This window comes from Stigmatopora argus, chromosome 5, assembly GCF_051989625.1.
Source record: "Stigmatopora argus isolate UIUO_Sarg chromosome 5, RoL_Sarg_1.0, whole genome shotgun sequence".
Lineage (NCBI taxonomy): Eukaryota > Metazoa > Chordata > Actinopteri > Syngnathiformes > Syngnathidae > Stigmatopora > Stigmatopora argus.
This window is the reverse complement of record NC_135391.1, coordinates 4,215,650-4,232,516: the sequence shown is the minus strand read 5'-3', so window position 1 is coordinate 4,232,516 and position 16,867 is coordinate 4,215,650. Positions and strand designations below refer to the sequence as shown.

Below are 16,867 nucleotides of genomic sequence, written 5' to 3'. Positions count from 1 at the left end.
AACATGCATGGTAGGCTGATTGGACACTCTAAATTGCCCCTAGCTATGATTGGCTGTCGGTCTCCTTGTGCCCTGCGATTGGCTGGCCACCGATTGAGGGTGTCCCCCGCCTCTGGCCCGGAGACAACTGGCATTGGCTCCAGCACCCCCCGTGACCCTAACGAGGATAAAGCGGTTCAGAAAATGAGATGAGATGAGTTTTATCCGTTTATGTTTTCTCTATTTTGAAATAAATGACCGTATCAGTCGCATTGTCTTGCGTTATGGCGTTTCGTCTTTGTCGCCTTGCAGTTTTGTGCATGTGGAGTCTAATTTGTGCCCATATAAGCCATACCCTCGACTCAGTCATCATTTTTTTAGCGACAAATATGGCGTATATGCGAGAAAATACGGTACGTAGATGTTTAAGTTACATGATTCCTAATACTACTGTAGATCAGACTCACTCAGATGCATCTTAATTCATCACAGTTACAGATTAGTCAACAATTAAAGGATGTCACTGTTGAAAGATCTGAGCGGCGACTGACAGCTCATTAAAGTGACAAAATTAATGATCTGTACTATTAAACAGTGTCTAGATGAGAACCATAAAAATACAGCTTATGGCAAAACTGAATAATTGATTTTCCGGCTCCTTCAGACCAAATCCTTTTCTCTTTGAAAACTAATAGCCATAGTGCCCACTATTCAGCTGTTCTTTGGCGGTTTATCATTCGTTCTTGGCAGGGATAGGGACTAGTAAATAAGAGAAAATAGAAGTAGGGAGGTGACTCTCTGGATTGCACAAGTTTTTGTGCAAGGTTCTATCGTGAGTATAACTCACGTCGTTGGGTGGACTTACGCAGCAAATTAGCTAGGAAACACAACAGTCTAGACAGGGCAGAAACTTTTGACAAGAATTCTGCGAAAAGTTGGGCAGTGTTCGTATTGATTATGTTAAGTCTGGCAAGTAACAAACTAGCGTGCACTGCAAGTGATATGAAAAAAGGGTTTATCAGTTTGAACATGAAATGTGTTGTCTTTGTAGCAAATTCCATCAAATAGGTTGTGAAGTACTTGAAAAAACGTGTATTCTATATTTAATTTCAATTTCACACACGGTCCACAAACGTAGTAACAAATAGTTATTATTCTGATCAGGAACAATTCTGACCTCCCCTCTGGCGGTCCAAATAATTTAAATAAATAATCCAGAAATCTGTACACCTTCGCTGTACTGTGATGTACTATATTGTACTACGAGGAAGAAACTGTAGGCGGCCCGGCAGATGAGCGGTTAGCGTGTCGGCGAACTTGGGTTCGAATCCAGGTCACTCCACCTCCAATTCAGGGTGTCCCTCGCCTTGTGCATGAAGTCAACTGGGCTAGGCTCCAGCAACCCCGCGACCCTTGTGAGGATAAAGCGGTTCAGAAAATGACATAAGAAAATGAATGAAGAAACTGTGGCTAATTCTCTTTCCTCAATTAGTTTGAGTTCCACTGGCCATATTTTCCCCTCAACCAACATTATTAATATTATGATAAAAATCAAAGGCAATACCTTCTTTCCTCAAAAATGTAAAATCCCAAAATACAGCATGATCTGACTAATCAGACGATAACAAGATAGTAGTAGACGGCGGTCTGATAGCTTTTTAGGATGAAAGCATTTCCTATCCTTTTTCTAATTCAAAAGCAGAACAAGCGCATTGTCTTGAAGACGAACTTAACTTTTGAAAGTCACGCCAATTGCCACGTAAAAGGATTAAGATGGAAATTCCTCAATGTCAATCACTACACCCAAGGTGACGTCTCCTCTCACCAAAAAGCAGTGACGGTGAGCCCTCCAATACTTGACTCATCGCCTGCCTTTGACAATGACAGACGTGCAGTTCATCCAAACGGCCAGAGAAGGCTCTCTTTCAATGCCATTGACAGCGATAAACGTCCAATCCACTTTTGTCACTGCCACTCCTCCCAGTCAAACTAGATTGGACGTCTAAAACTCTCCAAGGCAGGCGATGAGTTCAACATGAATTGACAGGAGATTGAGTCGAACTGCAATGGTCAAAACTACTTTAAATTTCCAGAACTCAAGTAAAATGCAATATATTTTCAGGTAAAATTGAATATATCTTTGCTGCAGAGTTTCAATTATGCGAACAGGATTTTTTTTCTTCTTTTTTATGCCTTAAGGGTGCAGTCTGCACACACACGTAGGTATCAATGCCACACCTTTCCGAAGCTTCCAGCAATGTGTGTTAAAGTCCAAATATTGTGAATAAAAATGTTGAACAAACGGAAAGTCTATCCTAGGGTGCCACATGTCTCAAACGACGGTAGTGCCACTTTTTGCCACCTTATTGTCACACTTTTAGAGCCTCGGGAACTATTTTCAAAAGGCATACAATTCTTACGTGTACTTTAATGTCGTCTCAAGTGAGATTATGTGCAAGAATAGTTAGCATGCTCATTCAAATCCCAAACATTTTCCATTTTCCATCGTTCCAAAGCCCCTTAGAAAACTTTCGCAAGTCCACTCATGGAATTTGTAACGAGTTGTTTTCAACCGCCACCTTTAAACAACAACACATTCGCCAGAATAGAGGCTTTTTCTTTATTCTTTTAAAAGTTATTTTACTTTTCTGGGAGCCGTCGACCAACTTTCAAAAGAGCACCGCTTGTTTGGAAAACTTACCCACACCATACTTCTCTTTCTTTGTGGGAACCCAGCGTGTCATGGCGTTGTGGTGGGGAGAGACAACCATTGAGTTCTCAAAATAAATAAATAACTATTTACAAAGGATATGAGAGGGAGGCTAGTGCACTTTTCCTGCTCGTCCCGAAGTCTACGAGAGTATTTCCGCCATCATGACTTTCTTCTGCGAGTGTGGCGGGAGGGCGAAAAGGCTCAGAAAAGGGGGGTTCAATGAGTTGGAAAAATACTCGAAAAACTTTTATTTATAACCAATTCTTACAAAAAATGGCATAATGAGATTCAAATAAATAAATAAACGAGTTCAGGGAGTTCCCCCATTTTTCCTGCATGTCCTGCAGTCCTTTTAAAATAACTCGCCCTGCATCCTGCGTACCCTTTTAAACAAAATATTATGTTTTCCTTTATGGACTTGGACCTGAACGCAACACCCTCGAGTGTGTCGGTGATTGCTGCGTTAAAGTCCCGTTGTCATTTTGACATATTCATTAAGTGAATTTTGTCAGTACATATAGGAGTTATTACAGAAATTATGAAAAAACGCCAAATTTTGTTTCTGAATATGGGACGCTTCCGTTTTTTAAAGGACGGTTGGCCACCCTAATTGTAAATACCGTGGCAAAAAATTATTATTCATTTTTTTTACTTCACTCTCTCTTCTTAATTTCATTGAATTTCTCTTGGTTGCTCTGCTTTGTATAATATTATTTATTTGTATATTAAATGAAAATTATCATCATTATTGATTCATGATCATCTCATCTCATTTTCTGAACCGCTTTATCCTCACTAGGGTGCTTATTTCATATATATTTTGGAATGTTCATCTAATTTACAGTTTCACGAGCCTTCAGAATCGTTTGTGCTGGCCCATATAAATTAAACTATATTGCCAATTGAACTTCAGTAGCTGGGAAAAAGGACGTCTGGACATCCCCGTTGAAACCGTGGCCCCCGCGACCCCACATCATCCCTCACAGCAAATCACAACCACTGTTAAGTTAATGAAAATGACATCCAGGCTATTCTATTCCCCTAATGCTTCCTGGGATGTCATTGGTGTATTTTTTCTGTGTCACGCTATTACCCGACATTTAACGATCTGTTTGGTCATTAAATGGTTATTCTTTTCAATTTCAAACACTCATAATGCAAACACGTAAAGGTTCGCGGAGTACAATGACCTGATATAACTGTAAAGATAGTCACATTGCAAATAGCACACAAGCACGGTGAAAACAATTCTATTGAACGTTCTTATTATGAAACCATCTGCTTATTGATGCCTTCGTATTACAAGACATACTCAACAGTCCTTTCCGTATTAGTTGAAGTAATTTACAGCTGTTGGCAGAGAGCTGGTTGACCACTTACCCTCTTTGTTTGCTTGTGTGCATACGTGTGTGTGCATGTGGGTGTTTGTGTGAATTTCCGCTGCCAAATTGTTTAGTTATCCAGTTTGTTTTTGTTCTTCCTGACAGGGTGGTTCTTTTACACGGTTATCGAGCAATCTGTCTGTTTTTAAAAACAACCAATTACAGCCAATGCAATTAGAAAGGCTTTCCATGTATGGCTCTTTTGATTATGATTCTCCGCTAACCTTGGAGGCAAAATATGGAAACCGCCGTCCCCAACGCACCAATCGGAGCGTCAAGTCGGCAACGTGGCGCCGACGCAACCTCTAGCGCCGAATCATATAATCATATTTTTTTCATTATACTCCTCTGAATGCATCCTCCCATTGATAGACATTAGCTACAATGTAACAATGTTGTCAAAAGACACTTTTTGTACACTAAGTGGTGAAATATAGGCACACATTTTCATATATTTTAACGGTAAAGTTGTGAGTTGAAGGAATAACATTTGTTGCTGTCAATGTTCACATTTCAGATAGTAAAAATGTATTGTCAAAGAATATAAAAATGCACTTATCCTCTTTTTCTCACCCTAAACCTCTAATGTAAAGTTCATTGAAGCCAGAGAGAAATAGTGAAAAAGAATACAATATTGCCATCACCTGCCTCATTTGTGCTATTGCAGAAAATATATGATCAGTGACACAACTTAATTAAACACTAGTAATTAAATTTAAAAAAAAAATGCCCAGAGACGCCACTATGGGATGCTCATACTGGTATGGAACAGTTAGTATGAAATGCATCAGTGTTTTTGATGGCTCTATTAGCAGTAATGGCCCACACATAAAAAATAACTGTATTTTAATGTAAGTCAATTTTACTGAAGTATACATTGCCGCATTAAACTACCTAACCATTTTCCATAGCACCTTTTTAAGGCACTGTGTATTCATTCAAGTGACATTTTCATTTGTTGTTTGATTTGTTTAATCAATTTTGCTCCCTCATTTGGGTTGTAAATACTACACAATTCACCTGAATTTGAATGTAAATCCTCAGTTTAAAGTCTTACTGGTCCTAAATTAAAAAAACAAATGTCAAAAGCCTGTGTAGCGTGAAAAAAAGAAAATGTAAGAGGACTAACAAAAATGGACTGGGCTGTAAATGAAGAGAAACTTATTTAAATCAATGTGTTCACAAATGTAAAGTTGCAATACAAACACTATGTGTGTATATATATATATATATATATATATATATATATATATATATATATATATATATATATATATATATATATATATAATATAATTTAATTGCCCTTTTGTTTTTCCTCCCATTCGTCACAAGCTGAACTCAAAGACTTTCTGTATACAAAAAGGAAATATTCCTGCTGAGCAAACAAGCCGATCATGCCAATCCTAGAACGGCGCAATAAAATGTCTTTATGTGCTTTTATCACACAGCACAATGCCACAGAAATTTATGGCGGCATTGAATAGGGAGCTGACTGCAGGAATGGCCACCGGAGGTATTAATCGTAAATGAAAATTTTAATCACTCTACCATAAACTGTCTCTAAAGGCTTTTCAGATAATTTGGCAGTTACATCCAAGTAGCTTCACCAGCATGTCGCGAGTGCAATCACACCAGCCTCCACATCTCACCTACGAGATCATCCGAGACGAGCCACTGGAGAGCTGGTGTAACAATCTGTTGGCACAATTGAGTAATCTTTGCACAAACTGCCAGAAACCATTTCAGAAAAGCTCATCTTCGCACTGGGGGGACGTCGCGCAGTGGCCCAAGACAGATCGTGGCCCAAGGAAACAGTCCCGAGCAGCGATGCATTTATTTATATTTCAAGCAAACCCTGACAGTAGCCGGAATCTTATCGGCTCGCGTCCTAGTCATGGGAAGTCCAATAGATTACCAGTACATTCCACTGTCAGAATGCAGCAGGTAATGTTCCGCTTCAAAGCGCATAGGTCGATGACAGCTACAATGTGACTGCAATCCCACTTTTTCTTCAGCGGAGAACGAAAAAAACATTGGAAAAGCAGCAGACAAAGAACGTATTCACAAACTGTAGACCAGGCAATTGTTTTGGAAGACTTTGAAAGGGACGACGTGTGGCTGATTACAGGCAGAACAAGTGTCTGTAGTGTATTTTCTCCGTATTATTCATTTATTTTCCTTACTGCTTATCCTCACAAGGGTCGTGGGGGTGCTGGAGCCTATCCCAGCCAACTATGGGCACCCTGAATTGGTGTCTAGCCAGGAAACAGACAGCCTTTCACGCTTGATGGATTGAACTCTCGATCTCAGAACTGCGAGGTCGACGTGCTAACCTCTCTTCCACATGGCCACCTCTTCATGTTGTTATTATTCTTTAAATAAATTTGATTAATGACGTATCATTGTTCCATCTGGTCTCCTATATATAAAGGGTCATAACCTTACTGTACTAAACTGACTTGAATCACTTTCTAGAACAGAAACTAGCATGACTAGCATGTGCGAGGCCCACGCTGCATGCGAAATCTAGCTAGCCTTGTCTGAATGGCTACGTTTTCTTACTTGTGAAAGCCACGACCTACGTTGATTGTGGTTAATGTTGCGGTATATGATGTCCAAAAGCCACTTTAATTGAATTAGCAGATTCTCTGAGCTCGTCAGGGTGAGCCAATCCGCTTATCAACGAGTTCCTTTTCTTTGTGGAAACAAAGCAGGGTTGTCAAACGATTACGAACTGTCGCCAGAACACTTTGTCTGTAACAGTGTGTCATTATTAGGGATGTACACAGCAGTTGAAAACCCATTATTGCTCAAAGTGCATTTTCTTCCAATGAAATCTGATCTACATTTTTGTGTTGTTGTTGTTGTTGTTGTCTTGCGCAGAACAACGTACTGCGGTTTTCAGCACTGTCATTGTTGTTTGATGTGCATTTCCAGGATACGAAAGTCATGCAATTTCAGCACTCTATAACCTTAATTAATAATTCAAATGTTATTGGGCGCATCAGACTGAAAGGCAACACTAGATTTAGATTTTCTCAGGCCGACAGATTGTATTTCCAACTTCAGTTTAGCATGTGGTTTTACAGAAGGAATGGTTCTAAAGGAATCCACATCATTGAGCATGTCAGATCTGCCATTACAGGAAATGCTAGTTTGAGGCTATTGCTTCCAAACGAGGGGTGAACAATATTAAATGCAACGTTTCACTTTATCGTCCCTCGACTGGGAATGTTCAAATATGACATTGCGTAAATCCAAGCTGGATGAAAATCCTATAAAACAATTGCTCTGGTGCGCACAGAAGAAATCTGGCATAGACTGTATTATAGGACACATTATATGGTGATAAACCATGATTAAATATATGGAGCCATTCATATACGCAGACCATGTCACACTATCATGTCCAATTTGAAATCAATCCAAAATGAATTTACCATAAACATTGTGTTTTATTGGTCTTTTTTGTTCCTGACCATGCGTCTAACCAATAAAAAAAATCTCAAAAGCTTAATTAATGATGCTATTCATTCACAGTGCTATCCTGTTTAGCGTTACTATAGCTTTAGGGTGTTTTTGTGTATGTGACTGCAGTCAAAAGCTTCATTAGTTGAGTGTTTTAATCAATAACAATGCATTTATCAAATTGCCATTGCCTTCCTTGAGTAGCGAAAAGTGTGCATCCAGCCAAAGCCGCTAAATGTAGTATTTGCAGTGATTACATTGAGTGCACTTTTGGACTGGCTCATGCTGCATTCTATCGCTAAAATAAGATGCTGCTACTTTCACTCAGGGTGAAGTAAGACAAGGGCAAGGAGGATGGAGATAATGGCCGCGACAGTTGAGGCCATTACCTGGTTATTAAAGGCATTCTTCAATATTTATTATACGAGCATGCTGGGATGCATGTTGTTAGCCTGCGCTACACCTCGTAATGAAATGTAGCCATTCCTCAGGCAGTGTCTGGGTGTAATAAGCCAAGATATTGAGTATATGTGCGTGTGGTCAATTCATTTAAGTGATATACTAGCGTGGATTGAGACTACGGTGGCCTAAAGGAAGACCTGGCGTTGGTGTTTTTTTACTGGGTATAAAACAGTCTGTCCTCTGTCAAGGTTTAATGCAATGAGATATGGCAGTGCAAATCCTCCCTGAGTCATTCCTCCTCTATTCCGCCCTCTTTATGTCTGTACCCCACCCTAATGAAATAATGAAATTCCTCTTCCCCGGCTGTCTTGCAAGAGTTGACACTTTGCCAGATTCATTGACGCAGCACACTTGCTGAATCATCAAGGTTTCAACATGCTTCACTTCACAGGCGGGAACGTGGCTGAAGGGGCGAGACGGGCAGGAAATACGTTGGCATCCACTCAAGTGATCACACGTTGAAACGGATTGGATTAGAAGGATGTCCTTCTCACTCAAAAATGAGCTAAATTACAACTAGCAATTTAGGGGAACAAACATGAGACGATCTGATACGGTACTATACAACATTCACTTCAATTAGCGCAAGGGTGCTAGACTCGGGTTGGTTCGCGGGCCGCTTTAACGTCAACTTGATTTCACGTGAGCCATTTTAGATATAATATTTAGATTTTTTTAAATAAATGGATTAAAAGAACTGGATTAAAAGCCCTGAATATTCCGTTTTTTTAATAGATCTAAAACAATGTTATATTTTTTAGATTTTACAAAATGATTTTTGAACTAAAAACAAAGAAAAATGGATTAAAAAATGACAATTATTGATTTAAAAGGGGGAAAAAATCAGGAAATTTAATATACATCTATACTCTTCATTTTAATTTGATCCTAAAACAGAAAGATGGCACTCATGATTTACTTTCCCGGGCCACGCAAAATGACACCCTTGCTATAAAAGATCATCCAAAAAAAAAAATCAATTTGCTGTGAGATGCGTGTTTAACTATAAATGAAAACCACAACATTGATTTTGTGTTTATAAGGCGTCAGGGCTTTATTATTGCAGAGAATTGTAGCTAGCAATCACCATAAGTTGTTAGCCAACACAGAATAGGCTTTTTTATTAGCACATTCTAGTGAGATGCAAGCACTAAAACGCAAATATACACAGTCCGGAATAATAGTTTGATGTTTTTAACATTCTCCTTGGATAATAAATCATGTTTAGCAAGCATCCATGCAACAAAGGAGAGGGCTTGCTTTCGTTGTCATTCTGTAAACCATGCAAATAAATCATTAGGAATGTTTTTGTTTTGCTTCCTTGTCGTCGTCACTTGCATCTTCTTCTTTCATATTGTCAGCTTCATCTGCTTCTTCTTCTTCTTCGTCTTCTTTAACTGTTTCTTCTGCTTCAGCGTCTGTAAGGGGAGAGAAAAAAATCGAGATATTGACCGCTACACTTTCATAGACGGTGTATAAAAATACTGCATTTACCTCCTCCATCCGCTTCATCCTGGCCATCCTCGTCTTCCTCTCCGTTTTCCTTGTTATCGAGTTGGTCCTCTTCCTCCTCCGCCTCTTCTTCATCTTCCTCCTCTTCCCGAAGAGGGCTGGCTTCGGCTTGTTGGGCTTTCCGAGCAGATATCGTCTCCTGAGCGGAAAAGGTTGACGTGTACAAGCGAGGGGTCAACAGGTATGACGCTTGTGAGTGCAGTTGAGATTGCGTGGAGACACGGTTTCGTCCATGATGGTGTCCAGAAAACTGAACATGGGAGTGGACAACAGAGGACATCTGGCCACAGCGGTCCAAGCGGTTCTCCTCTCCTTCAAGTAACTTTCTAAAATAGACAGAAAGGAGAAATATTCGTGGATTTTTATTAGTACAACCCACAAGTGTCAAAGTGGCGGCCCAGGGGCCAAATCTGGCCCACCGCATCATTTGGTGCGGCCCAGGAAAGTAAATCATGAATGCCGACTTTCTGTTTTAGGATCAAATTAAAATGAAGAGAATTGATGTATATTAAATTTCCTGATTTTCCCCCTTTTAAATCAATAATTGTCATTTTTAAATCAATTATTTTCTGTGTTTTTAGTTCAAAAATCATTTGGTAAAATCTAAAAATATATTTTAAAAAAGCTAAAATAAACATTGTTTTAGATCTATAAAAAACTGAATATTAAGTGGGTTTTAATCCAGTTCTTTTAATCAATTTATTAAAAAAATAATCTAAATATTATATCTAACACCATGTCTGACACCCTTGGTACAACCTGTATGCGGCAATTTCAATATCCAAGGCCATCTTCACGTTGAGAAGATCTTGATAATCTTTCAGGTAGCGAGCCATTTCGTTCTTGTTGGCCCTCAATTCCTCCTCCAGCTGATTGATGCCATCCTGTCACGAAAAATGAAAAGACAGAACTTTGAAAATTGCCTTGCTGAATCATTTGAAAGTTATTTGCTATTTTTTTCCTCACACACGAATGACTTGCATTTCCTCACCTGCAGTGCGGAAATCTCGGCGCTCTGTTTCCCCTCCACTTCCTGCAATTGGTTTTCCAATGCATGATTGACATCTCTACAGGCGTCAATCTCCATGCTTCTGGTTTTAAGCTGCCTGCGGTATTCGCACGCCTCATCTTTGAAGTTTCGTACGCTCTCGGCGTTAGGTGCGCTTCCTACCGACATTACATTCATCTTATTGCAGAACCAGTCTTCGGCGGTCTGGCGATTTTGGTGCGCCATGGTTTCATACTGGGCCCGTATGTCCCGTAGAGCTACGGAAAGGTCGGGTTTGACCACGTTCATTTCCACCGACATCTCCGCGCCGTACTGAATTTGGCCTTGCAGTTCGACGATCTCGCTCTCGCAGAGGCGCTTGAGAAAAGCCAGCTCGTCCAGAAGAATTTCCACTCTTTTCTCGAGCTCGCTTCCGTCCATCGCGACCTCATCTGCGTCCTTCCTGGCGTCCATCAGCCTGCCCTCCGCTGCCTCTCTGGCAAGGACTTCATCTTCATAGCGTTTTTGCAGGTTTTTCAGGACGATCTGGACCTCGTCCCGGTGCCTCTGGACTGCTTGCCTCTCGTAACGGGCCTCCTCTACCGCGGCGTTGAGCTGGCGGATCTCGTGCTCGTATTGAGCCCGGAGATTGGACGGCTCGGTTTGGCGTTGCCTCAGCAACAGCCGTTCGGTCTCCAGCAACTTGTTTTGTTGCTCCAGTTCGTGGACGCGATCGATGAAACTGGCAAAGCGGTCATTCAGGTCTTGCAGCTCGGCCTTCTCCTGGGTCCTCAGTCGTTTGAATTCATGGGTCACCTGCGCCGCCTGGTCGAGGCGGAGCTCGGTGGGGGCGCCGTACGCCGGGGCGGAAAGCAGGAAAGAGCTGGAAGACAACCGAGTCTGAGGAAAACTTCGGGATGACGAGGCGTAAGACGCCGGAGCGGAGTGGCTGGAATACGCAGCAGACCTGGATTCGAAAGATCCGCTTGGTCCGTACCCCGGACTACGCACGACTGTTCTTCTCTTGTAGGTGGACGGGAAATAAAAGTCAAAGCCGGAGGAAGTCATGATTCAAGGCGATGCGTCTCGGGATGCAGCCGTGTCAACTGCTCCGTGATTCTGCATTACGCCGGCTTTTATAGAGCCGGTAATGACCGTGACGTAAGCTGCTTTTTGCGGGCGTGCTGACAAAACGAATTGGTAATGGAGCCGACCGGCAAGCCGTCTCGGACGGGAGAGAGAGAGAGGGGTGCGGCGAGGACGTTCAATAAGTTGAGTGGCGGTGGCACTGCATCGAGAAAGGTCACCGAGTGCACTGGCATCCTAGCCCGCAACCTGCAACTTGTTGTAGCATTATTACATTTTCTGCAATGTCACGAGGAACAAGAGTGATAAGGCAAATGACTAAGTAGGCCTACAACAATTTATGTTGTAGCTAATGATTGCAGTTTAAGATTCATGAGATTACAGTGAAAGCACATTGGACATTCTATACTCATGTGTAATATATACATTGCATGTGTCAAAGTGGCGGCCCGGGGGCCAAATCTGGCCCGCCGCATCATTCTGTGCGGCCCGAAAAAGTAAATCATGAGTGCCGACTTTCTGTTTTAGGATCAAATTCAAATGATTATAGATAGATTTCTTGATTTTCCCCTTTTTAAAATCAATCATTGCAATTTTTCATCCATTTTTTTCTTTTGTGTTTTTAGTTCAAAAAGCATTTTGTAAAATCTAAAAATAATTATATAAATATTTTCAATTTTCCACTTTATTATTGAACATCATTTAAAAAAAATTGTTTCCATTTGAAATGAAAAACATGATTAAAAGAATTTTTCCCTTACTAAGAAAAAAGAGCTCAAATAATCATTGCTTTAGATATATAAAAACTGACTATTTAGGGCTTTTGATCCAGTTCTTTTAATCCAATTAAAAAAAATCTAAATATTACATCTAAAATGGTCTGGCCCAGATGAAATGGTGTTGATGTTAATGCGGCCCGGAAACCAACCCGAGTTTGACACCCCTGGTATATACATTTTACACAGGGTGAGATAGTCTCCAGCCCAATTACATCGCACCACCCGTGCAGTTCTCATCTCATCTCATTTTCTGAACTGCCACCAATTCAAGGTGTCCACAGTTGGCTGGGATATACTCCAGCACCCCCTGCGACCCTTGCCAAGATAAGTGGTGCAGAAAATGAATGAATGGACCCCCAAATCATAGATGACATAAATTTGACAGTTCCACGTGCAATGAGGTGCTAAAATGCCAGATTTAATCAGAGCAAAAAAGATGCTGCTGCAAGAAAGCAGTGTAGCTGAACTCCAAGGTGGTAAAAAAAAAGTTTCCCTGTCAAAACGAATCAAACTGCCAAACTTTGTCAAAAGTAATCCCAGAATGAATCAACCCGACCCTAATCCCAACCCTAACCCTAATTTTGCATTGCAAATGAGATGTAGTATTATTTTCCTCTTTGAAAAATGGTATATAATATATGGCAATATACTATAGTGCTCGTATTAGCGATCGCTCCAGCATTCGCGCTGAGTGACGGAAAAAAACACTGAAAAAAATGGAACGCTCCGCCCAGTGCTCGTAGATATCTGTTATACACGAAAGAGAAGCGGCAAAAAAGACGCGCTACAATGATAAACAGCCTCTCATGTCTTGGCCACCTGGCTTTCTCGCATCTCAAATTTTTTCTCGTATCTAGAGATAATTATTTGCTCGAAATTTTCCTCGTATCTCGAAATATGCTTGTATGTGTAGAGGTGCTTGTATGTAGAGGTACCACTGTAAATAGGTCTAAAGCAGTCATCGTGGGCAGCTGTGGGTGGGGAGGGTGGAGCTTTTCTGTTCCAAGCCATCCAGCACCGACCGAGCTGACAAAGTTGAACCAGTGGGGGTTGTGCTGCAAGAAGCACCTGACAGCAATCCACTGATTGCACTTGTAAGACACTAGTATTGTGGAAAGCTTTGCTCTTTAGAGCAGGGGTGTCAAACTCATTTTTTGTTGCGGGCCACGTTGTAGTTTCGATTTCATCCGGAGGGCCAGTATGTCTTCCAACTAGGCTGCCAAAATTAATTGATTAATAAATTGATAGATTTTTCAATCATGCTGATCGATAGATCATTTTTGGACATTCAAATTTGTACAAATCATCTGCAATTATTGATTTGAAATCAGCAAACAGGAAATATTCCCTATACATCTATAATTTTCATTTGAATTTGATACTAAAACAGAAAGTGGGCACTCATGATTTACTTTCTCGGGCCGGACAAAATGATGCAGCGGGCCAGATTTGGCCCCCGGGCCGGCACTTTGACACCTGTGCTTTAGAGGTTGAAACCAAAGCACTCACTTTGGCCCTTATTTTAGTCTGCCCAGCCCTGTTAAATAAATGCCTAGTCTTGTGGATGCTACGTTTTCCTTCATATGTCCAATGCTTCAATTTCTTCGAGGCGCTTCCTCGCTCTTCAATGGTGAAAAGTTTGCACTTTGATGGCCCACGTATGAAATAGGGCCAAAAAAGTCTTGAACTGGCTTTGACAGTTTAAACCAGGCAGGGGTGGCTTTGCAAAGCCATTCGGCACATATAAATGTTTGCCCTCTAGCGGAATTTTGATGACTGTGCAGGTCGGATTCTTTTATTTTTGACACCGCTCAAAAATTTAGTCATGAGCAAAAAGCAGAAGCTGGAAATGCGGATAGCCCTTTAGCTTATAAACTTTAAAGGTTTTGAATGACAAATTGCTTTTTTTCAACGGAAAAAGACATTGACTATTTGCCTGTTGATAATTCAGGAAAATGCCGTGAGTGGTTTAATATAAGAAAATATGATTGGCCAAGTGAATACCATATTGGCCAATGAGCGACGAGCTTCCTGTTGAGTGACAACGTCCCACTCAGATGCTTCTTCCATGCACAACAACAAAGGCTGATGGATTGTATGAAGTTCCGAACTTAAATAGTACTTATAATACACTCGTTTGCAGAATTTTCAAAATATATGTCTTTATTTTACAACATGAGTCTTATAGTTCCTGCCGAAATGAAAATGAATGGTAAGTCTCAGTCTCTTTGCATCAATGGCATCCACTTCACGTATGCCACACATTGAGCTGAGCTACCTAACGGAGATTTTCTTATTGTTTTATTTTATTTTATGACGTTGAAAACGGAATAACAGCTCATTAATTCATTATGATAAGTTGCCTTTATTTAATTCGACATTGTCTCGTGGCAGAGCTATGCTAACTATGCTGTATGTACTTTCATTGACACACCGGGTAAGGTTATGCTAATCATTTCGGCAATGTTCTCAGTGGTTTGAACTCACCAAACCCCAGAATTGTAAATAGTTACCCCCTTGTAAGTTTTCCCTTTCAACGCTACTATGTTTTAAACTTGTAAACAGATCCCTTCGGGAGTTGCTGAACCCAAAGGTGGATGGATGGTTTGCTATGAAATAGCACATCATCTTTGACATCAAAATGGTAAGGTGGTATAAATAAACCGCTGCCCCACATTAGCATGTTTTATCAAGCAATCACTCAAGGAAGTGTTTTATTTTTTTGGAATGACTCCTCTATTTGTGAGCTCTTTTGTTTGAGTCATTTTTTCTGCATACAGATTCGAATTGCTGCCCTAAATGCTGCATCTTCAGCTGCAGATGAGTCTCAAGACCCCTTGAGAAGTAAAAAAAGCAGAACAAAAGAAGCTCAGGTATGATTAACCTATGCAATCTGGAATATTTCAGTTGATGTTCCCTTATTTTTTCATCTTTGCAGGAAGCAGAGGCTTTTGCACTTTATCATAAAGCATTAGATCTACAGAAACATGACAAGTTTGAGGAATCTGCTGAGGCATATCATGAGCTGCTTAAAACGCCGCTCCTCAAAGAGGTAAGCTAGCATGCTACCTTGCTTTACTTATTGCATTTTCAAGCCATAATGTAAGCTTGATAATAATAATAATAATAATCGAACATAGGCTTTGTCATCATCATTGACTCGACAAAAGCCTAATTGTCATCATACCCAGCTGCGTATGACGAAATTGGTAAAAGCTTTGACTACAGTTGTCTTTTAATTTTAGTCTACTGACAACTAAACAACTTTTTTGGCATTGCCATAACATTTCATTAAAATGGAAAATACTACATACAGCAATGTGTGGGAAAGCAAAAGTTGGGTTTTTATCAGGTGGTAAAAACAAAATATCACTTTAATTTGGAATATTAAATCCATTAATTATTGAGTATTAAGAAGAATTTACTTGAATCCTATTTGTGATTTAAGGCTATGCCATCGGAGGATCAGAGCATGGGCCTCAAGCACCCTGGACTGATGTTGAAGTATTCCACTTTTAAAAACTTGGCTAGTATGTCTGCTTCACGGGATGACCTGGAAACAGCCATGGACTTTTATTTAGAGGTGAAAAGAAAAGAACAATAAACCACACATAATTTTAGTTTAAATGATGTCTCACTTTATGGGAAATTGTTGCCTATTGTTTTCTCTAATAGGCTGTTCTGTTGGATTCCACCGACGTTAACATGTGGTATAAAATTGGACAAGTGGCTATACGACTACTGCGCATTCCTTTGGCCCGACATGCATTTGAAGAAGGTTTGCAGTGTAACCCAGATCACTGGCCCTGCCTGGACAATCTGATCACTATTCTGTACACACTCTGTGATTATACCTGTATGTTAAACATCCTCATATATCTGTTGGCTGTCTAATATTTCACAATAACTTGATGATCATTTGTATGCATATTCCCAGGGTGTTTGTACTTCATCAGCAAAGCCCTTGAAAAGGATCATTGTTACACAAAAGGCCTGGTATTGAAAGAAAAAATCTTTGAGGAGCAACCTAGTCTTAAGAGGGACACAATGCAGATGTTCAAAAAGTGGTGACTACATTTATTTTTCTGTCCTTTATTTTGTTTCAATCCTGTGCAAAGAGCTTTTAATTAAAAAAGAAATATTTTTATTTCAGTGACATGTCCATCCACTATGTGGAAGTAGAAGAAGAGGAACATAAATCTATTTTGGAGGAGGCTTTGGATTTGCGAAAACGTCGACAGGCAGTGTCTTACACGGAACCGACCCCTGATCTTACTTTAATTCAGCCTATTCGCTGTCTTTCGTGAGTCTAAATTTGTTCAATATTTCATATACTAATCAAAATCTGTAGACGCACCCCCCAAAAAAACTTTACAACATCAGCATTAACATTGGTCTATTTCCTGAACACAGGTGGAGGAATGTGGGCGAATGCCTCGTGGCAATGTATCGATATCAAACAACCTGCGAAGCGCCACGGCCAAGTCTCGGTCGC

At 40.4% G+C, this 16,867-nt stretch overlaps 2 protein-coding genes across 2 annotated transcripts in view; both read right to left on the bottom strand.

Annotated features, from left to right (window-relative positions):
• The window catches only part of dock5 (dedicator of cytokinesis 5), a 30,849-nt gene extending 27,785 nt beyond the window's left edge, over positions 1-3,064 (bottom strand). The window contains exon 1 of the mRNA XM_077600879.1: positions 2,681-3,064. Coding sequence (XP_077457005.1) covers positions 2,681-2,750 — 70 coding nt within the window. The 5' untranslated portion in view covers positions 2,751-3,064. The remainder of the gene's footprint in view (positions 1-2,680) is intronic.
• A 5,983-nt stretch (positions 3,065-9,047) lies between these two features.
• On the bottom strand, positions 9,048-11,603 carry neflb (neurofilament light chain b). Its single transcript, XM_077601034.1, has 4 exons — positions 10,511-11,603; positions 10,279-10,403; positions 9,502-9,845; positions 9,048-9,425 (listed from the first exon to the last, which is right to left on the bottom strand). Exons 1-4 carry the CDS (start codon positions 11,573-11,575, stop codon positions 9,304-9,306), a joined length of 1,656 nt encoding a protein of 551 aa, XP_077457160.1. The 5' UTR covers positions 11,576-11,603; the 3' UTR covers positions 9,048-9,303.
• Between the last annotated feature and the right edge of the window lie 5,264 nt (positions 11,604-16,867).